Source organism: Branchiostoma lanceolatum, chromosome 15 (assembly GCF_035083965.1).
Source record: "Branchiostoma lanceolatum isolate klBraLanc5 chromosome 15, klBraLanc5.hap2, whole genome shotgun sequence".
Taxonomy (NCBI): Eukaryota; Metazoa; Chordata; class Leptocardii; order Amphioxiformes; family Branchiostomatidae; genus Branchiostoma; species Branchiostoma lanceolatum.
The window spans coordinates 6,209,358-6,230,789 of record NC_089736.1 but is presented as its reverse complement, the minus strand read 5'-3'; the positions used below and the strand labels follow the sequence as shown (position 1 = coordinate 6,230,789).

General features: G+C 38.6%; 2 protein-coding genes and 1 non-coding gene across 5 annotated transcripts; 1 reads left to right on the top strand and 2 right to left on the bottom strand.

Moving 5' to 3' along the window:
- Positions 1-108: 108 nt before the first annotated feature.
- Positions 109-3,715, bottom strand: LOC136420349 (kelch-like protein 26). The gene is made up of 4 exons (XM_066407207.1): positions 3,673-3,715; positions 1,585-3,342; positions 1,129-1,219; positions 109-684 (listed from the first exon to the last, which is right to left on the bottom strand). The coding sequence occupies exons 2-4, from the start codon at positions 3,329-3,331 to the stop codon at positions 330-332; spliced, it is 2,193 nt and encodes a 730-aa protein (XP_066263304.1). The 5' UTR covers positions 3,332-3,342; positions 3,673-3,715; the 3' UTR covers positions 109-329.
- Positions 3,716-3,931: 216 nt separating this feature from the next.
- LOC136420412 (E3 ubiquitin-protein ligase NRDP1-like) lies at positions 3,932-20,815 on the top strand. 3 transcript variants are annotated; one of them, XM_066407306.1, is made up of 9 exons: positions 3,932-4,031; positions 10,993-11,131; positions 13,284-13,427; positions 13,750-13,835; positions 14,227-14,461; positions 15,358-15,470; positions 15,958-16,194; positions 17,316-17,361; positions 18,027-20,815. In XM_066407306.1, exons 2-8 carry the CDS (start codon positions 11,000-11,002, stop codon positions 17,329-17,331), a joined length of 963 nt encoding a protein of 320 aa, XP_066263403.1. In that variant the 5' UTR covers positions 3,932-4,031; positions 10,993-10,999; the 3' UTR covers positions 17,332-17,361; positions 18,027-20,815. The 3 variants fall into 3 exon arrangements, with proteins under 3 accessions (XP_066263403.1, XP_066263401.1, XP_066263402.1); XM_066407304.1 differs by having other exon boundaries at positions 14,227-14,509; XM_066407305.1 differs by lacking the exon at positions 3,932-4,031 and adding an exon at positions 9,345-9,644 and having other exon boundaries at positions 14,227-14,509.
- Positions 20,816-21,238: 423 nt separating this feature from the next.
- Positions 21,239-21,320, bottom strand: Trnas-cga (transfer RNA serine (anticodon CGA)). The gene has a single exon. It is a non-coding gene; the product is annotated as a tRNA-Ser (tRNA).
- Between the last annotated feature and the right edge of the window lie 112 nt (positions 21,321-21,432).

Here is a 21,432-nt window from a genome sequence, read left to right as displayed (position 1 = left end):
AACAAGATATGATGATGACTGCAGAGATGTTCTCGTCTCATACATCCATCCTACATCAAGAAAAGTGCAATTGTCTTTGAATTTTTCTATTCCATTTATTGAAACAAAATATACAATACAAGTGACTGTTGAATTGGGACCCTAAATTGTCCTGCCCCTTACATGTAAAAGATACACATTTAAATTACATACTAGCTTTAAAATTGTGCTTTAAAACATTGCTGAAATGCACATACTAACACAATATACCTCTAACATAGTACTGAGCATTACTTACTAAATCATCTTACACTTTGCATTTATATATATGTACAACATAAGGTCTGATCTTAGTTTCCCTCCTTGTATCTTACTTTCCATGGAAGGTGTATTGCACAAGCAGCCAAACCACTAAGTCCATGCGGTAACCTCGATACCAACTTCCACTCATTCTTATCTACATTGTAGCATTGTACTGAGTCTGTTGGTTCATTCTCTTCCCCATTATTCCCTCCAAGAATGTACACCTTGTTCCCGATGACCACTGTACCCATGAGGCTTCGGGGCTGCAGTAAGGGAGCCACCATGGTACAGGTGTCCGTGGTGACGTCGTAAAGTTCAACTTGGTTGAAACTGTCGTCCTGTGCTCTTCCTCCGATGGTGAGAATGGTTGTGCTTCCCACAGCGCACATGGAGTGTAAGAATCTAAGTAAAAGAAGAAATTAATTGTCAATGAGGGCTCCTTTCCATACATACTGTAAATTTAAGTATTTTCACAGGGATTTACTAGTAACTTCACAGTTGGAGTGTAAAGGAGGTTTCCTAATTGTTTTGAATAGTCAAAGCAATACCGTAGCATAAAAATATCCGCAGTGTAATGATTTTGCGGTGAAGAGACACAAAATAAAACCACCATGAACATGTCAAGATTTGCAGTAATTGACTTCATGTCCCACAAATTTTGAGATTTTTTTCAATCACGATACATAAAGTTGTGCTTACAATGTAAGTGTAATGAACAAATGACAGTGACAGTGCTCTCTGTAACTGTCTCTCATTTGTTCATACACTCTTGGTACCAACTGAAGCCAGTAGGTTAAAATTTACATGTAAAGTAAAGGCTATTTATATTAGGAATCCTTTATTTACCTTGCATACTGCATGGGGTTTCTATAGGTAACGCCATCAGTTGGATCATATGTGAACATATGGTTGGTGAACTCATCATCATTGTAGCCTCCTGCAGGAAAAGAAAGGAAACAGTTTCTCCTTAGATTATTCTTTTGAATATTAACAATACCAAGTCAGTCCAATGGTTTCATTCAAAAATATGCTTTTTGTATAAAGTATCTTAGAGTAAATTCTTCAACCATGTACAATTCATTGCTAGTCTTCAATATCAATTTACTGTCATCTCTGTACATCACTGAGTGTCTTTCCACATACTTGTCCAAGATCAGTCTCGCTTTAAATGACTGTGTTCATGCTTGAATGTTTTGGAAGAAAACATTCCACAAAATCCTCGTCTAAGAGGCTATGCCAAGATTGAACATCAGAAATATCATTATTAAGCACTGCAACAAAAGCCTGACAAAGTGACCTCACCTGAGATATACATGGTCCCATTACAGACGCAGGCCGCCTGGTAGCATATCATCTCCTCCAGCGAACGAACAAGCTCCCAGCTGTCGACCTCAGTCGTGTACGCTTCCACCGAAGACAACGTGCGCAACCGGTCATTTGAGCCACCAATGGCGTAGAGTCTCCCCTTCCACGGCAAGAGGGAGAAGTAGCTTCTTGAGCTTTTCATCGGCGAGAGATGAAGCCAGATGTCAAACCGCGGATCGTACCGGAAACATGCGGCCATGTTGACGCTCCCGACGGTGTTGAGAAACCGCGGCACTTCATACCCTCCGGCAAAATACAGGAACCCATCCATGACCGCTACTGCGTGATTGGCCCGGATGTCGCCAGGTGTTGATAGAGGCTGCCATTCTGAATCCTTTGCGGCGTTTTTCTCCCAGAACAACATACTGTAAACCTCTGCCGCTTCCGACCGATCCGCAAGCCTTTGCATGATCTGCCCTATTCGGTCTGACGGCGCCTCTCCTCCGAGAATGACAACAGAGGGATTATCGGAGCGAACCTTTGTTCTTTTGTTCTGAAGTTTGTTTTCTAGGTAAGGGTTGGAATGATACATCATTGCTTCTTCAATCAGAGCCTTGCATCCCTGATCCTCTAACATAAAATCCACCACAATAACTTCTTTTCTGAGTTCTTCTGGATACATCAGTGGAAGTCTTACACAACTCATGAATCCTTTTGCATACTTCAATCTTGCTTTGTCCTGTTTGATCCACTTTACGACTGCATTGAATACTTCAAGTTCATTTCTAACTTCTAACCGATCATTGTCAATGTAAGACATCACCTCATCTGCTGACAAGTTAAGAAAACTGTCCGTCTGAGAAAACTGTAAGAAGTTCTTAAACACGAATTGGTCTACAGCAGACTTTAGACTGCTAAGAGTGTAGAGAGTGGCTAAACTTGCGACATGCATACAACTGTTAACGTGTAAGGTCATCTTAAGGTATTCACAGCATAGCTCCACTACTAAAGGAAGTTGTAGCATACAAGCTGTTGACAGGACAGTTTCTGCGTGTTCAACACCTTCAAGTTCAATGTCAGAGCTATATATAAACTCAATACATGATGAGACACCCTGGGCACTGAGTCCGTGCAGTTCAACTTGACTTTGTTGGCATTCTTTCATACCACCTGTGAACATAGCCCTGAAGTAGTCGCCACTAGCTGCAAGAATAACCCTATGAGCTTTGATAGCACACTGTTCTACCAAAATTTCCACATCACACAGACTTTCTGCTTTTTTAAGCTTGCCGAGATTGTGTAGAAAGACCTTTGGGAAGGAATGATCGCTGAAAACTGTAGAACTGCTACCTTTAGAGAATCCGTTACAGGTTTCCACAACGAAAGGGAACTGTAATAGCTTTCCTAGCAGACGAATGTCATCAACTGTCTCACTTGTTAACATGAGGTTGGACGTATAAATGTAGTTCACCAATTCTTTAACAGCTCTTTCTGGATGCTTGCCTAAACTATCATTGTGTGAAGCGTTCTGACTTTTGTTAAACCAGGCTTCAAAGAAAGGGCTGCTTGCTGCAAGCACCACTCGATGGACGTTATGTGTTTCAAGAAGAGTAAAGTCACAGAGATGTTCGTCCTTTTGCAGAGATTCGAGGCTTTCTTGAAGTTTCACCGGATGTACAAAACTTGGTTTACAAGTGCCAGACTTTTGAAGACTGTCGTCTGCTGCAAGGTTGTTGGACGCCATCTTTGGAATTTCTGAAAGTTTTTTGGGGGGAAAGAGAATTAAAGAGGGAGGAAAACCGCCAAAGGTGACGTGAAAGTCTGTTCTATCAGTGATGTGTGTAAGAAATAAAGTTGTGTTGAGTTTTGACTCAAATTTTTCAGTGTTGTCTCGCCCCCCTCCCCCTCCTTACAAAAACAAACTTTCAAAGGAAGAACCTGGGAAGAACTGGCGACAAACCCCAATGTAAAAAAAAACTTATGAATATAAAATAAATATCTCCATATTATTTATTTCGATATTCCATTTAATATGACTAAGTAAACGATCTGTCGATCGCGAAAAGGTGACGTGACATTTCCTACCTCTTCCGTGTCCTGAGATAAAACGTGAAAGGTCACTGGAAGACCTCACTATTATCATAGGGATGGTCTTTGTAAATAATTTAGTGTATTGATAGGTCCAAAAGATGATAAAGCCATCTGATATGATTTAGATTTTTTATCATTTTTAGAAAAGTATCATAAACCTTTTCTTCATTTGATTGTTTATGTTAAATATATACATTTAGAAATATTAGTTTTCACCCCTAAACTTATTCGTGGATTACCCGCCAAAACATCCGGTGAATCTATCTACGCATGCGCACTTTATTGGTCATCCTTGATTTCAGAAAACTGGACGATAGTGAAAGTTTGGGCTCAAGAAATGGTCGAATTTTGAGGTAAGTCAGCTTTATTTGTCCTTAAACTGAGTCAGGTTTCCTTAACCATACCTCCAACTTCTTAAGAAATTGTGTAAGGTCCACAAGAAGTGTGAAATTCTTGTGGAAAGCGTAAAATTTGTGTGAAGGAATTTTTGACCGTTGGGTTTTCGGGATCAGACGGTCTGCCTTTAGGGTATGGGGTTATGAAAAACAGTCAGGAAAGTGAGAGTGGTCATTCAGCTACGGAGAAACTCAAGGAAATGTTTAAGGAACTTCCCAGCTACTTAAGAGTCTTTTCTTTTTTGTAGGGTAACGTTATCTTAGTTTTGGGGTTAGTTTTCTTGGTAGTCTCTTTTCATGTACCAATGCCCTTGTGGAGGTTTTCCCAGTTATCAAAACCTTAAGTATTGGTTAGCATCTTAAGACAAATACTCCAAACAAGAAAGATGGTGTTATAGACTTTTTAATTGCCAGAACGACTGTGATGTCAAGCCTCACCTTCTTGGGAAAACCAAGACAGGAAACTATTCTTGGAAGTTGGAGCTCGTAGACCTAAAGTCTTAGTCACTTTTGACAGGAAGTAGTGATATTTTCACAACTCTTATTTTGAAGGAAATGATGTTATATTGCTGATGTATTTTTAGTACAATTGATACTGTTTCAAGTCACTTACAATTCAAATTAGAAAGTTGATGTATTTTAGAACATCGTAGAGTGAAATTCATCATCAGGATTGGGATTGGGGCATTTGTACTACTAGATAGATTGAAAAAATGCTTCGAGTTAGATACTCAAATGCTAGGTGTGAAAGGTTGTTTGATATTGTAAAACTAACCACCGATGTGTGCCTGCAAACCTTATGTAGGGTAGAGATGTCAATCTGGCAGAATCGCTGTAGAGATTGTGATCTGAGTCTCTGTCGACTGAGATTGGGATCTCTTCCAGTACAATCAGCGATTCTATTTCTACTGGGAGAGATCCTGATCAGAGAGTAAATTTGTCCTTGCATGTCACTTTAGATCAATGGACTGATTTGAAACTCAGGACTCATAAATGAGAGACTATCCTGAGTCCTGACACATTCTTAGCATTTTGATTGCGATCTCTGAATTGGCGATTCTGCCTAGACATACACCAGTTCAACATGAACAATGTAGATATAGATCATTCTTGTTAGATGGCACCTTACATAATGCCTGTCGGATTCCATTCATAACATCATGCCTCAAGCTAAATTCAAGCACACAAGCCTACACTTTCAGCTGGGATAGTGACAAATTTCTTTCAAACTGTCATAAATGTATGTGTAAATGTACATGTACATGTAAAGATAAATCAAATCTCATGTTACACTAAATCTAAAGCTCAATCTATGTATGATGCAACAACCACTTCAATACACTATTCATAATTCACTCCATTTTTGACCAAAAGATTATAGACTTAGGATTTATCAGTCTCAGAAAATTCTCTGTATTTCTCACATGAAACAAAACAAAACAAATCTCATCCTCCCCATGCCCTTGAAATTGGGACCACCCAAGTAAGTCAGATCCCGGCATGAATATTTTAAAAGTGATGTTCACAGCCATTCATAAAGCTGTCAGTGTTTAAAAGGGCACATTTTGGATAGTGTCTATATAATATATACTGTCATGAAGAGATTGGAAGTCCTCTTGATTTGAAGAAAAGGTCCTCAGTAAGCTTAACATCTTCAAGGTTTCCTTTTCACTGAGGAAGGCTTTATCATCAAATGCATAAGCACACTTTTTCACAAAAACACTTCAGTATCAACAGCTGGCTGCTGTGCTTGTAAACAGCTGATCAATTAACCTTCTCACTGCTGCCTAAGCTCATAACCAATGTAGAATTGGGTGCCCAAATGCTACTTCAGTGTGCTAAGGGGAAAGTCACTGCACAATCAGCTAACTCAGTAGCTGTTAACTTGTAGCACACTGAAGTAGCTATTTGGTACTAGTACCACATTCTCTACTGGTTACAGACTTAGGCAGCAGGGAGAAGGTTAAGCTACTTTTAAAGTCTTCTTTCTGCAAAATTACTACAAATAATGCATTATAGCCTCATGTTGTATAACAAATATTATGAATATTTCTGCACAGACAGAAACTATATAAATCATTAGAGCCAGATAGAATACAACTCATGCTTATGTTGGATCTAAGCCTAGATCCTGCCATGTGTTTACTTAATCCGAATATATCTGAGGTCAGCATCAAAGGATTCATCTCATAACACAAATACTGATCTGTGCGCATGTGAGCCAAGAGAGTGTCATCGGATAAATGTTAGTACAGTCCTGTACTAGTAGTAATACTGCTTGGCATTGCAGTCTGTGATGATCAAATGTTACCACTGAATTCTTTCACAGACACAAGCTTGTAAGCACTACTTAACTATGACTATGAGTTATGGTGTTAGCCTAATCCTATGATAGACCAGGCTGTGATCCGTTGTAATCTGTGTGTATATCAGGCAAGGGTGCTTCTGGATTCATCCAAAACCTTGAGTGTCTTTTGGTCATGTTACTTTTTTCACAGACTGATCACTTGAAAGAAAATCTAGTTACCCAAGGATGTGTAATCGTTTTGAGCACAGTGACAGAATAAAACTGGTAAACCTTTTTTGAAAAAGATATGGGTGGGGCAATGTTAGAGTTACGTAGATATTTTTTGTTACATTCTAATATCGTCAATGCCAAGTCAAACTGTGTAATTTGGCAAGACTGTTTTCATTTACTGTACTTTGGACCCTTTGAACTTGTGTGGTCGTGTGATAATGTCTGTAGCTTTGCAAACACAGGTGTGGTCTTTATAAATGAAAGGAAAGGGTGGAGACTGGCTGTGATCAAATAGACCTGCTGTAATCAAATAGACCTGACATTAGGAGGCAAGTGTACCTTTACTTTGTCATGCCAGGTATCAGATTTATTTCAGCTTTGTTGTTTCTGATAATATTGATGTTTGGGTAATTGTAGCCTGATTGTACTTATAGTGTACATGTATGAGGCTGTCATGCTTTTGTTCTTTCAGTACTTAAGAGTTTAAACTGGTCTTTGACTCTTTAACATTTTCATTGTCAAAAAAATCACTAGGTTCTACTTCTGTCTTTAAAAACAGAGATGTTTGCTCTCAAATACAATAGTTATATTCCCCTTCCAGTGGGAAGGGGGATATATTGTTTTTGCTTGCCTGTTCTTCTTCTTCTTCTTCTTCTTCTTCTTCTTTCTTCTTCTTCTGCCAAAAACCAAGTAGATGTGCGGTGGCAGCTCTACTAATGGTATTGCAGAAAGTTATATGTACCTTATGTTACAATGTACGGATGTTATATTTGAGATGTAGGTACCTATAGGAAAGGTGAATACACCTGGCAATAAATTATGCTAATGAGTACCTTATTTGCATAATCTATGCATAAACTTGTATTTCCCTACCGTAAAAGCTGCGGATGTCATCTTTGAAATGTAGGTACCTTTAGGAAAGGTGAATGCACCTGGACATAAATTATGCTAATGAGGACCTCATTTGCATAATGTATGGAAAACATGTATTTCCCTTACCGTAAAAGGTGCAGATGTCATAATTGAGATGTAGGTACCTTCAGGAAAGGTGAACACACCTGGCCATGAATTATGCTAATGAGGACCTCATTTGCATAATTTATGCATAAACTTATATTTCCCTTCCCGTAAAAGCTGCGGATGTCATCTTTAAGATGTAGGTACCTTTGGGAAAGGTGAATGCACCTGGACATAGATTATGATAATAAGGACCTAATTTGCATAATTTATGCATAAACTTCTATTTCCCTTACCGTAAAAGCTGCAGATGTCATATTTGAGATGTTGGTACCATTAGGAAAGGTCAGGAAATCTGGCCATAAATTATGCTGATGAGGACCTCATTTGCATAATTTATGCATAAACTTGAATTTTCCTTACCGTAAAAGCTATGGATGTCATATTTGAGTTGTAGGTACCTTTAGGAAAGGCGAATACACCTGGCCATAAATTATGCTAATGTGGACATCATTTGCATAATTTAGGCATAAACTTGTATTTCCCTTACCGTGAAAGCTACGGATGTCATATTTGAGATGTAGGTACCATTAGGAAGGGTAATAAAACCTGGCCATAAATTATGCTAATGAGGGCCTCGTTTGCATAATTTTTTTTATAGTTATACAATCCACAGCCTTGAAATGTTAGACGTAAATCATTGTTTTGAATTTTTCCCTGCACTTGAGAAGTGCTTCATACCTTGATTTGACAAAACCTTGAGGATTCACAAAATCATGAGAATTGGTTCGGAAGTTTTGAATAATCTGTTTACAGATCATCCCTCCCACAGACATAACAACATCAGTCTGTAGTGTCTACAGATTTGATAAATGTTTCCAGCATTTAACCTGTACATGACCCCATATCTTTGTTTGTCAAGCTCTGAGCTTCTGCATATGCACTTCCGGTAACAGGTGCCTAACGTCAGTTGTTATACACTGGTCCAACTGTCTGCGCAGTGTCCTGTTTATGTGTTATTTGAAAGATTTAGACTAAGCATAAGAAGTTATCCTTGCTGAAAAAAAATGTATCTGTTGTGTTATCTAGTATTTGGGTCCATGGGTAACACAAAGGATATCTGTTCTAATGTTATATGTGGTTATTAGAATGAGGTTGGATCTAACCAAAAGTTCCAGCCTTAAAGCATATATAGCTGTAGGTAGAGTAAAAGATTGTACTGTAGACACCTTTATTTTTGCAGTGATTTCATTTCACCATAGGAGGGAAAAGAAGGTTTTTGCTGCGTTTTAAATTCACGGTTGAAATGATGATGGTAATACAGTTGGAAGAAAAAGCACATATTCGCAGTGTCAAGATTTCACGGTATGAGGTCACCATGAAAGCTGGAAAACATTTCAAGATTTACAGTATCATGATGCTATTGGAAAATCAGCATGTTCCCAGTTCAACTTAAGTTCAAGCTGAGATTTTACGATGGGATGTCCAGAGAACGTAATCCATATACATTTGTATGTAATAAGTAGGGAGAAAATGGAGTGTTCATGGTGGTTTTAAGTTTACAGTTGAAACGAGGATTGGTGGGCAGTAGACAAAACAAAAAATTTCACCAAGGTTTTAAGGTCGCACTGAAGCGGTCACCTCAAAAACCGTGAACAAAAATCAACCAGGAACATTTCCTCTTTTAGTGTGGACTTATCAATACTATAGCCCCCCTCCCCACATTTTGGTCCATCCCACGGTACTGTGAGTCATACCAGGAAGGTTAGAAAGGAAGCAGCTTCTGTTGAACGATGGCATGATCTCTTCTAATCTCACTAGGTCGAGTTAAAGCAAAACATGAACAGGAAAGACTGGACTCATTCTCTGGTGAGGGGAAAGGGCACAGGAAACCACACATGTAACCTGCCAGCTGCCCTTATTTGAACAGAAAACAGGATTCTAACATCGTTGAGGTCATATGCTGTGTAGGGGCAATTGTGCCATTGTTTTTCTTCAGTCTGCCATTTAAAGTACATGTATGTGTGAAAAGTGAAGATTGGAATTTGCTCTTCAACATTTTCTTTGGATTGTACAGTTACAGTTGCCAGTTACTGGTAAGTTATTTGTAAACACTGATAAGTTATCTTTGTCACATACTGTACAGTTGACTATAACTATAACTGATTTATCATTGATTCTATATAATGTGGTCAGGAAAAGCTATATAGACTGATGTGCAGTGCAGAAGAAAAGGAGATCCACAAAAAAGCAACAGATCTAAGTCAGCTTACATATGTGTCCTATGTGACAGAGACTGTCATTCTCAAACAGGGTTGTTTAGCCATAGCCGATGCTGTAGGGCTGATGTGAATTAGGATTTTACCATGTTCAATATTGACAGACGGAGGCCATATATAGGTCTCGATTGATTTCAAGCCAGGGTCTTCCAAAAGCACAAAACTGTTTCCCAAATTTGACAATGCTTAAGTATTGTATATTATAATTTCCTGTGAAAGGTACATACATGTATACAACATGTCCTTGGATTGAGGCTACCTTGACTTAATTAGATATGTATATAATGACACACAATTATGTATTCCAGGTACATAGGTATTAACCTTGTACCAATCTGAATGGCAGTGATATAATTAGAAATCTAATTAGGAGGTGTACAAAAACAGGATGAAGCAAGGTCAGAAATGAATCATGCAGAGACAAGCTACAACTCAAGATAGTATTTATAAGGTACAAAATACATCATTGATTGAATCTGCAGTATTTCAGCCATGTATTGATGCAAGACTAGAGAAGACAAAAATAGTCACATTGAATTATAACACCTAATCAGTAAATGTATCTAACCTTATGCCTGTATATGTTTTGTAATTTCTTGTTAACTGTTAACTAGATGATGATGAACTGTTTCTCATTTTCTGAAATGCTGACATAATCCATTCTTGTAGTCTAGCTGGTGTAAGCTCTAAACCACTGGGTCTGTATCTGGGTTACCACTTAGTACTTTCTGAACTGGCATAGCTTCATTTGCATTCTTGCATTGTCCCATACAAGAGGATGTCTGTAACCGATGCTGGTTCTTATTTTCACCTGAGTAGAGTGAGGAACTATAGTAGGCATTAGGTGTCTTTTTTTAAGGGCACAAGTCGCACAACATTGAATTAGTATCTGCAAGGGATTCAAAACCAGAACCTTTAGATCCTAAGTCAATGACCCTATAGCTCATTATATAACCACACGGCCATACTACTTCCTAACAGTTTGATTCAAGCAACACTTACTGTCCAGTCTAACTGGTCCAGACCTATTAGCCTTGTGGTAAGGGCATTGGGTTTGTGCGCTGGCGGGCCATGGTTCGATTCCGGGAAGCTAGGAGACTGTACTACGTATACTCGCCTCGTGTGTTCCATATTAAAGCACTAATGTTGTTGTTTCCTACTCCAGGTGAGCCATGGGTTACGATGTGAACAGGTTTGAAGGGAATGTAGACGAGGAGTTGCTGTGTCCCATCTGTGGAGGTGTGTTGGAAGAGCCGGTGCAGGCGCCGCAATGTGAACACGCCTTCTGTACAGCATGCATACAGGTCAGTCACATGTGTTAAAGGCCCACTTTGTGAAATTTAAGCCTAGCCCTTACTCAATTAAAGGCCCACTTTGTGACATTCTCAGGAGGAAAATTAAAGATGCAGTATGTTGAAAATTCGGGTTGGGGTTTTGTGCGCGTGGGAAATTTGCGCATAAATTCAGGTGTCAGATGAAAAATTGTGTCATGGGATCACATTTTCCTGTCTAAGAAAATTATACTGCACATTTTCTGACACATGTTAAAGAAATTTATTTTTTCACGCGCAAATTTTTCACGCGCAGAAAACCTGTTCCCGAAAATTCACTCATTTCTTAAAAAGAAAGATATGTAGACAATGAATTACCGTATTTCTTCTAATAAAGGACGCACTTTTTTGACATTTCAACCTTCAAGATGAGGCTTCAGGTCAAAGCCAAAGTCGGGGTGCGCACTTTATTTAGGTTTTCTCTCGAGAAAAGTCGCAACGTAAGTCAGGAAGTCACCGATTATTACCCCAGCAGGCTAGCCCCGTCACTTCGCCGACACGCAACGATAATTTATGCATGTTCTGTTCTTATTCATGTTCTTATGTTTACAAGATAACGATGCTACATCATACCAAGGAGGTTATATAACCTCCTTGATCATACGTATATTTTTGAAAAGGTATTCTAGATATAAAAATAATTGATTTTGCGATATTGAATATCAAATTATGAGACACCAAATAACGCTGGGTGTTTTCAACCGCGCGACTATTTCAGTGTGTCGGGCCGGCCATAATTTCGTACCCCACGCCGCTTGCGACGTCAATAATTTCCTAACCACCCACACGGCTGCAAATATGGGCACATCGTGCGTATCTGTAGATGATATTTATCAAAAACGTAATAGCTAGAATCTGAAATGTTCCAGAGTTCGCTTCAGCGGGAGTTTTGTTTTTGTTTTGACGGATAAAACGCGAAACCCCACGCCGCTTTCGGCACACTTCCAGGTTCATTGATCGCTAAAATTACGCAAAAGCCACCATCAATCCGCAAATAGATGTATGCTTTCCCGAAAACATCTTTTGGTTTTGCATTTTCTTCACCATAATGTTGCTATGTAGTCGATAAAACCGCGTTTTTATTGCGTTTTCATGTGTAACATTTCAGACAAAGAAAAAACTTGGACTGCGATTCTGCTGCCCCATGATGCACTTCGTCTGCAAAATTCCCGCCTTTAGCTGCAGCAACAACCAATCAGAGACGCGTAATGCGATCATGTGATGACGATTATGTAACACGCGAAATGCATCTTGGGGCAGCAGAATTTAAACAATATGGCGGCGGGCGATCGGCGAAATGAAGTGATTTGTCAATGCAACGCTGTATTTTGCGGCATAAATGCCGAGAGACGAACTTTTATTTTATCTCAAAATGCGTTTTACACGTTTGTCATTGACTAGCCCGGTAGAAATCAAGCGGATCGTCGTCTGGTCCTTCAATATCAAGGAAGTTTGTCAGATATCCTGGCGCGAGGTTCTCAGCGTGACGTTTAAACTTCAAAACTTTTTACTCAAAATTTGAGCGGAGTAGAGGGTTAAGTGTTGACCCCAAATAATGGTAATGTTTTCCCGAAAATTCCTTGAAAATGGAACGATTAAGAAAAACACCAGGACTTCATAGCGTGCCGAATACCGGGGCGTGGTCACATCTTGGAGACAAGCGCCGAGCGACGGCGTTAGATCGGGGGTGCGCACTTTATTAAGGTTTTTCAGTGAAGTATCTCAGCTGGCGTGATTGGGGTTGCGGTGAAGCCCCAATCGTGCGCACTTTATTTGGGGTGCGTCCTTTATTAGAAGAAATACGGTATTTATTGAATTCACTTTATGTTGATTAAAATCCAACATCCTCTTAAGTCTGTTAACATGATCGCCAACATTAAAATTTCGGACCTGTGCAGAAAAAGTATAAGGACAATGCGCCCATTGGCCAGGTTGTCAGTTGAACAGCTTTGGCTGTATGTCATCCTTGTAAAGAAATGTTTAAGAATGACCTTTTGCTGCTTGGAATCCAACCTTCTCTCTTTACCTCCCAACAAAGATGTTTTCACCTCTTCAGAGGAAGTATAAGGACACTTCCCCCTTGTTCCCTTGTTTTGAAACCCTTCCACCGTGTGTTGAAACCCAGGAGTGGCTGTCGAGACAGCACACGTGTCCGGTAGACCGCCAGACGATCACGCCGTCGCAGCTGAAGCCCGTCCCCCGCATCCTCCGCAACCTGCTCTCCAGACTCTACATCAAGTGTGACAATGCCAACTTTGGCTGCTCACAGGTAACAATGCTTAGAGCTGTTAGTTTGTCTGTTTGTTCGTTTACACTTCACAAACACAGTAATCCAACTCGTACAGTGTCAAAAGTGACATATTCCTCCACCATTCGGCACATTTTTCACCTTGCTGACGGGCACAGAAGCATCTTTGTGGCTTTTTCAAGTACATGTACTGTGATGCACTAATTTATACCCGAACCTACATGTACTACTGTAAACAGGGATTGTGGATAAATACTGTGTTCTACGACCTGCTCCTGAATAGAATGTAATGTCTAGTTACTGTTCAAAATTTAGGTGTTAACTGCTATCATGTCCATCTCAGGTTGTAAAACTAGACCAGCTTGCATCCCACCTGGATGAGTGTGAACACAACCCAAAGAGACCTGTGTCCTGTGAGCAGGGCTGTGGGTAAGTCCTAACCATGGGTTCCAATCCCAACATAAAAAGTCACATTCTTAGATCTGCCAAACAAAGAACCCTATATCCCTGTCATTTGTGTAAAAGATGTACATGTACTTCAACTTGTTCAAGCTTGGTTAAAGTATAAGGTATTTTTCATATGAAGGATAGTTTACCAGCCTTTAATATGATTTCATGCAATTTTGTTTACAACGTAAAACACTGATTCCCTCCTTTTCTGCTGAGAGTTCTACGGCGTTCAGCTTCTACTGGTTTATTTTCATCTGTCTACCTGTTCAAGACTGGTGTGTTATACTTTAAGGCAGTTTATCTTTTATGCAAGACAAACAAAATTATTGTTATGTTCCTCAACACGTTCATCCTTTGTACCTCCCCCCAGCCTTGTTATTCCAAAAGATGAGTTAAAGGAGCACAATTGCGTACGCGAGCTGCGAACCGTCGTGTCCCAGCAGCAAGTCAAACTCAGTGAATTCCAAAGCGAGCTTGCGGAGCAGAAGAGGACCATCCAGGACCAGAAGAGAGAGATCCAGATGCTGAAGGAGTACATGCGGGCCATCCGCGCCTCCAACCAACCCCTGACCAGAGCTATCGAGGACCAGATGGAGTCTGACGAGGTGGGTGCAGTACCGCCTCTTGTTGGTAGGAGGTGCTTGAGCCAGGAGGTGAAGAACTGCACTACTGTACCTAACCGCTTTGTTACTGTTTCTACCTTTCTTAGTGATGTCCTGCGGCCAGTGTTTGTTTTTGAATTGGAATTGGATCTTTATTATACAATTGCAAGACTTATAAGTCTGAAATTTTGTTCGTATTTCAAGAAAATCAGTTAACTTTTGCAATAATAGATAGCCATGAAAATGACAATCTTTATCTGAACTTTGGTAAGATTAGACACAGTTGAATCCATAAAGGACATCACTAAGATTAGGACACAGACTATTTCACGGATCCCTTGGAATGTTGCAAAAAATGGAAGAAGTCGGGGTAACGTAGGGGGCAAGCCAAATCATTACCATGACGACATAGACAAACTGGACACAGTACGCAGTATGCGCATTGTCATGGTAATGTTTTGTTTACCCCCCAGCATTCCATAGTTCTGTGATCCGTGAAAATGTCTGTTGTGAATAGACTGACACTCCTAATAAGCCAGTACATGGCTCCAACTGTGCATGCACTGCAAGATAGATTGTGGGTAATATGCAAAGTTGAGGGCCCCTGAGACATAAACAAAACATGTGTGGACATGTATAAAGCATAGTCTAAACAAGAACTGTTTACAAGTTGAAGCCTTCACCTTTGACATATTGCCCACTGTGCATCTTGCCGCGCATGTGCATTCAGAACCATGAACAGGCTAATAGTCTCTAATTCTAGTAGCTGCCTTATTCTTCCATCTCACAACCTCATGTCTTCTTAAAGTTCTCTTTGTCTGCTTTCTTGCAAAGAACAGTGTGTGATGATAGGCAGTTTCAATACAACATTTTCCACAAACGAAGCATGTTATTTACAGGTGTTACGGTGGGTGCGGTCGCTGCAGACGGCCCGCGTGACGCGGTGGGGAGGAATGATCTCTACGCCCGACGCTGTGCTACAAGCTGTAATAAAAAGATCCCTCTTGGATAGGTGAGTTTGTAGTATCAACTTCTGATGAAGTTTTATGTCGAATGAGGATAGAACTTTGTGCTCCTTAGTCTTTTATGAGTGTTTCATCATATTTTTGAAATTGCTGTTGAATGGTCAAGTGGCTAGGCTAGCAGTCTCGAGATAGAGATGTCAGGAGCTTGATTCCTTGCATTCCCAGCTAGACGTCCTTGGGAAAGGCACATTACACGACTTCAGTTGAGGAGAGGTAAAAGGCGTTGGATGGCCTTAAAAAAGGCTATGAGACCTTTACCTACCTTTACCTAAAATTATGTTTTTCAGCATATCCTTTATCAAAACATTGCAGTCAATAACAAGACCTACCCACGTACCAAATATCATCACAATCCAACCAGATGTTCTCAAGTTGACCACAAATATCCTGAAACACAGACAGACAAACGCACACACACACAGAGCAATGCCTCCATTTTCATGGATGTAACAAGTTTTTTTATTACATTTACAGTGGTTGTCCTGCGGGTATCGTCGACGTCCTCATGGAGAACGCTCACGAACGCAACTGGCCGCGGGGGCTGAGCACGCTAGAGACGCGGCAGATGAACCGCCGATGTTACGAAAACTACGTGACCAAACGGATCCCGGGGAAGCAGGCTGTGGTGGTCATGGCCTGCGAGAACCAGCACATGGGGCCGGACATGGTCCTGGAACCGGGACTGGTCATGATATTTGCTCATGGAATAGAGTAAGAGATTCTATGTGTTAGCAGATATGATATATAATAGATATATATCCATGTAAGCAGAAGCAGCAGTTTCATTGTTTCCTCTCAGAAAGATTGTTGCAAAAGTTGAAGATTTTCTAAGAAGGTTTTATGGAAGAAAGTTGTTGCTTTGTCTTTTTGGCTGGGACTTTAAGGAAGAAAAAAGTCAAAAAGAAGACGCTGACGCAAAGAAATTTGTGGCACCTCGAAACTCCAAATTTGTGCATATGCTTCAAAGAGAAAGTTTCCTTTTCAAAAGGTTTTACGGAATTTCTTCTTCAGAAATTGATGAAACCCAGAAGTCACTAAGGAGAAAATATTCTGGTAGTAGATGTAGGTTGTGCACAAAAGATTTTTGCAACAGCTTGTCTCTGCACGTATAGAGATTGTGCCTTTGTCAAAAGCATCACAATACAGGGTCAGTAACCTTAAACAAGCAGCCAAAAATAAATGTGAACAGTATGTATAACAAGGCCATGAATATGTGGTACAATGTTGTTGTCTTTGGAAAATATATAATCATGTATTGTAGAATACTGTATTACATATAGATGACATGTCTTTTCAGTAGAATTCTCATATACAGGAATGTATAACATGGAGTGCTTAGTGAGTTCATGTGAATACAATATTTTGAATTTTTCCAGTCACTCTCAAAAACAGTCCTTATCATAACATTATGTTTGCTAGTGCTCCAGATACTAGTACTAGTAGTAGCTAGACAGGGTAGCTAGAACCACATGGATGTACTTGCTTAAGATTTATCTCGAGCTTCGATATGTAGATATGTAGAAAGAAGAACTGACAGAGACATTTACTCGTGTAGCCAGTTAATAACAGAGCTATATGCAAATCTTTGCAGCAAGCTACTATATTTATTTTACATTGCAGTATTTTTTAGTAATAGTCATATGCTCTGTATGCTATTTACATGTTTTATTTGCATTACAGTAACTGTTTTTCTACTCTCAGAATCTCAAAATGCAGTTAACCATTTTATAGAGCCTTTTGCTGCAAGCTTGTTGTTGACATTGTTTCACGTTTTCCTTGTTGTTTCTGCATGTACATTGTATACCAATGTTTTGCTTTTGTTGTTGCCACAGCGTTACTGATTACTAAACTGGTGCGACATGGAAAGCAAGGGGAAAGGTTGGTTAACTACAAATTCTATTGCTGCTTTTGATTCAGTTCTTTTGTATACGCTCATGACCAAGTCTTTTAACGATATTTTGAAAAATTTTAGATTTCTGTTAGTTTGCAGTAGTTAGGTGGCATTGCATGTTTTGTTATACTTTATTTGGCACATATTTATATTGATGAAATTGTGTAGAAAGTTTGACTTCATTTACTATGGTGCTATAAATACAGAGTAAAGACATGAAAATAGAGGACTTGAAATTTAGAATTACTACAGTACTGTATATTAGGATATTGCAGGGACTTGATTTTATGTTAGAAAGGCAAAGGAGGCATTTTCAGTGTTTCAAATTGGAAGTAATGATGCAATGCAAAACATGTTCCAGTTTACAGTAAAAGCTCACCTTTAAAACCACCAGCATAAACGATGAAACCACTGCAAATATTTAATGATTTACAGTATTCTAACTAGAGCTCTTTGAAACTTGCGCTTTGATGTAAATCTGAATTTGCTCATAGAGACAGTGTAAAAAGTTATGAATATTAGTTTAAATCTAAGTGGACAACAGTATATTCAAAACATGTACATGTATATGCTAGCTATGCATACAGTGTATATAACGTATGGCCACAATGAATACACAAGTACACTAACACAAGTCTTTCCTTTATTCCAGTTCATGACATCTTGGTTTGGATGGTATATGGAGTATTATTATTATTATAATATTAGGTATTTTCATATGGAACACAGTGGGGACATATTGTATACATATAAGTTTGTGTGGAGCAAAAGTAGGCGGTCTTGTATGTGCCAAAATTATGATATATATTACTATTTAAGTCTATTTGAATAAACAGTAAGGGTTGGATAAAAATATTGTATTTCCTTTTTTTTGCAACTATTTTGGACAGATAGACTTTGATTTCCATTTTCCTAGTCTTATATAGATTATATAAGGGTATAAATTGTACTGAGTTCGATAGACCACATAGTAAAATTACAAGAAGGAAACTTGATAGGAAATAGGTCATGTATTTCTGCAAACCTTGCAAGATTTGACTGAACAATTTCATATAAGATATAACTTGGGAAGTCCACTTTTATCACTTGCGTGTATATTTCAGAAGTTTACATTCAAGACCACCATAGAAGAGTAAATCTTCAATGCCGTTACACTGAAAAATACTCGTTATACCAACATTTTTCACAACCAGATGACAGAAACAGACTGAATCTTTGTTCACACTTATAAATGCATTAAAGGAACTTGGGTATTTATGGAGAGTCCTTCCAAAGGCAAGGCAAGCTCAAATTTGGTGAACCTGTTGCAATATCTCATGTAAGTTACCCTGACTGTCTCTTTGCTTTTATACATAACTATTTACATTGACTACTTTACAAAATATGTTGCCTACAGCTTTGCTCCCCACTTACATGTATGGTGCCAGCCAACATATACTGACACATTTGTCTGTTTTGTATTACTTTGTTGTCTGATGCAAACAGTTTTATGTTGTTTAAACTGTTTGCTACATATTTCCTCTACAATTTTCAAAATTTTAAGTCATGCAATTGATTATCCTCACACCCTTCAGTTTTTAAGAAGTATCCATATATTTCTATTCACGATAGTTTCAAATATATCTATAAAAATTGGTGAGGATTCCATATATACATATATACAGTTATTCATATTGGTGTGTGTGTCTATGTGTATCTTTCTACCACTATCATAACAGTTCATGTACCAAAAGTATACAGACGTTTGAAATAGATGCTGACATTGGTGCCAGTTTTGAGTTTCAGCATTCTACGCAGTCCTAATTTGCACAAGAACAAAATTTACACATACTGAGCTTGGAGACAAAGTTGACTAACCAGGTTACAAACTCCCTTACATTTAATAAATGACATCTGTTGTATGTGGTACCAGGCATTTCCTATGCATGATTGTTAATAGTCATTGACAGAAACTTAACATGGTGGTTCCTCAACCTTTTGCTAGATTTGTGATGGTCATTTTTTGTTTATATATGTAATATGTCTACATTTTAAACTGCTGATATTGGTACATAACTATACATTTGATACTACCAGGAAAACCTCCCTTTCCACTAGTTGTAGAGTGATTTGCAGTTTTGAGTTTTTGTATTATACATCTATCTTTGGTGTCCGGAACATCATAGGTTTCAGTTTGGTATTAGATATGAATTGAATATTATGATAAGGTCGTTTTTCTATCTGTCTTTGGAGCAGGCTCTACTAAATTATATATCTAAATTCCAGCCCAATTTAGTTTCTTGGTTCATGGACTTCTTTCTGAAAAAACGCAGGAGAATTTACAAGGAAACATGTCAAATGTGTGAAATCGAACGTTATGCAGAGGGATTCTGTTGAACAACTTGTATGAGCGTTCTCAGTTGATCTAGAATCTAAAATGATATGTTAAGTCAAGTTTGCTGAACAAAGAAGTCTCCTACTTCTTTTGGTAAGATATTTTGTCAACATTGGTAAGATTTGAAAAGAGTGGTCTCAAAAAACCAAACGACAAAATTGAAATGGCTGACTGTAAGTGTAAGAAGTGTAAATGGTGAAGTATAGCATGTTTTAAAGAAGATCATGTTCAAAAAAAGTTGGTGAATATTTAACTCTAGGTTTTTTATAATCACCATTATGAATAGCTGTTGGGCTTTCTCATTTGACAGAAAAAAGGGGAGGACTGTTTCCCTCTCTTTCTCAGCACTATCCCCAACTCAAGAATGGAATAGTCTTGCGGGGAAGATTGTATATGTATGCCATTGCATGCATCCATAAGGAAGATGAGTCTGTCAATGTAAATGAGACTTTACAAGAGATATTCACTACTACATCCTGAAAACGTGTACTAAAATACATCCAAAGAGTACATGTAGATTGCCAGTAATGTCTTTGTGGCGTTATGGAGACTACTTTTACATTTTTCCTGTGTCGTGGTACTTTGCAAAAACTATCGCACGAACAAGAGCAATCGTGTAGTTAAGAAAAATGTGAAAATCTATCCCACTACATCTGCTTGAATCTCTTATAGAGATTGTTTATATTATGTTGATAATTATTCTTGTTTTTTTTGTTTCATTACATTGATAGTATTATGATAGGTTTTAGTTTTGTTATTTTCTTATATTTTGTGTCTGATAGCTTTCTACATGTATGTGTTGCTATTATGGTACTATGATGAATAAAATCATATCTAAAAAATTGCATACAGTCTTTGTATCTTTGCAAAATGATTCACAATTTATGTATTGAGAAACAGGAAATGGTGAGAATCGTGTGAATTTGTCAAACAATGTCAAACCTAGAACAGTGTCCGTTCCCGTGTTTGATTTTGATGTATCATCTTCATCTTGTCGAGAATGTTTCACAGATGTTATACAAATATTTATACTATTTTGAAGAATACAGAATTATCCAGGCAATCTCTTCATGATTCAAACAACATCTTTTTAAGCTAGCTTACTGTTCCATCTTTTGCATTTTCAAAGTAAAGGTAGACAAAGAAGCTAACACTAACACTACGCTGATGAAGGTAATTCTTATACATCCAGGTAATAAGATACGCCAAAAACAGTTACTAGTACTCAAGCAACTGGATAAAATTTTGAAACAGTCACTAACACTACTAACAGGTAGGGCGGGTGACTTACCTGCAGTACTAGCTTGAATTACTAAGGGGCGCTCTTGGGCGGCTACTTCCGGGTATATGGCAATACTTTTGTTAGGGAAAAAAAGCTTTGTTGGTCGTTTAAAAATGTTTCCTCCCCGTATTTGACCTCGTCTTAAATTGTTCTTGCTACAGCATGCATTAAAAGGATAGACGTGATTTTGAAAAAGAAAAAATATTATCGTCACGGACAGGATTCGAACCTGTGCGGGCAGAGCCCATTGGATTTCGAGTCCAACGCCTTAACCACTCGGCCACCGTGACAACGGCGTGGTAGGAGGCGTCTCCTTAGGACAAGAACTAATAGTTTAAATTTTGACTTTAAACGTCTCAAATACGCAATGATCGTAGTTCTCGTATACATATATTTAACATT

Coding starts and splice junctions, on each gene's coding strand:
- LOC136420349 (XM_066407207.1), bottom strand. CDS start 3,331: ATGGCGTCCAACAACCTTGCAGCAGACGACAGTCTTCAAAAGTCTGGC. Junction 1,220..1,584: donor TGGGACCATGTATATCTCAG/GTGAGGTCACTT, acceptor CTTTTCCTGCAG/GAGGCTACAATGATGATGAG. Junction 685..1,128: donor AACCCCATGCAGTATGCAAG/GTAAATAAAGGA, acceptor TCTTTTACTTAG/ATTCTTACACTCCATGTGCG.
- LOC136420412 (XM_066407304.1), top strand. CDS start 11,000: ATGGGTTACGATGTGAACAGGTTTGAAGGGAATGTAGACGAGGAGTTG. Junction 13,836..14,226: donor TCCTGTGAGCAGGGCTGTGG/GTAAGTCCTAAC, acceptor ACCTCCCCCCAG/CCTTGTTATTCCAAAAGATG. Junction 14,510..15,357: donor GGAGGTGCTTGAGCCAGGAG/GTGAAGAACTGC, acceptor TGTTATTTACAG/GTGTTACGGTGGGTGCGGTC.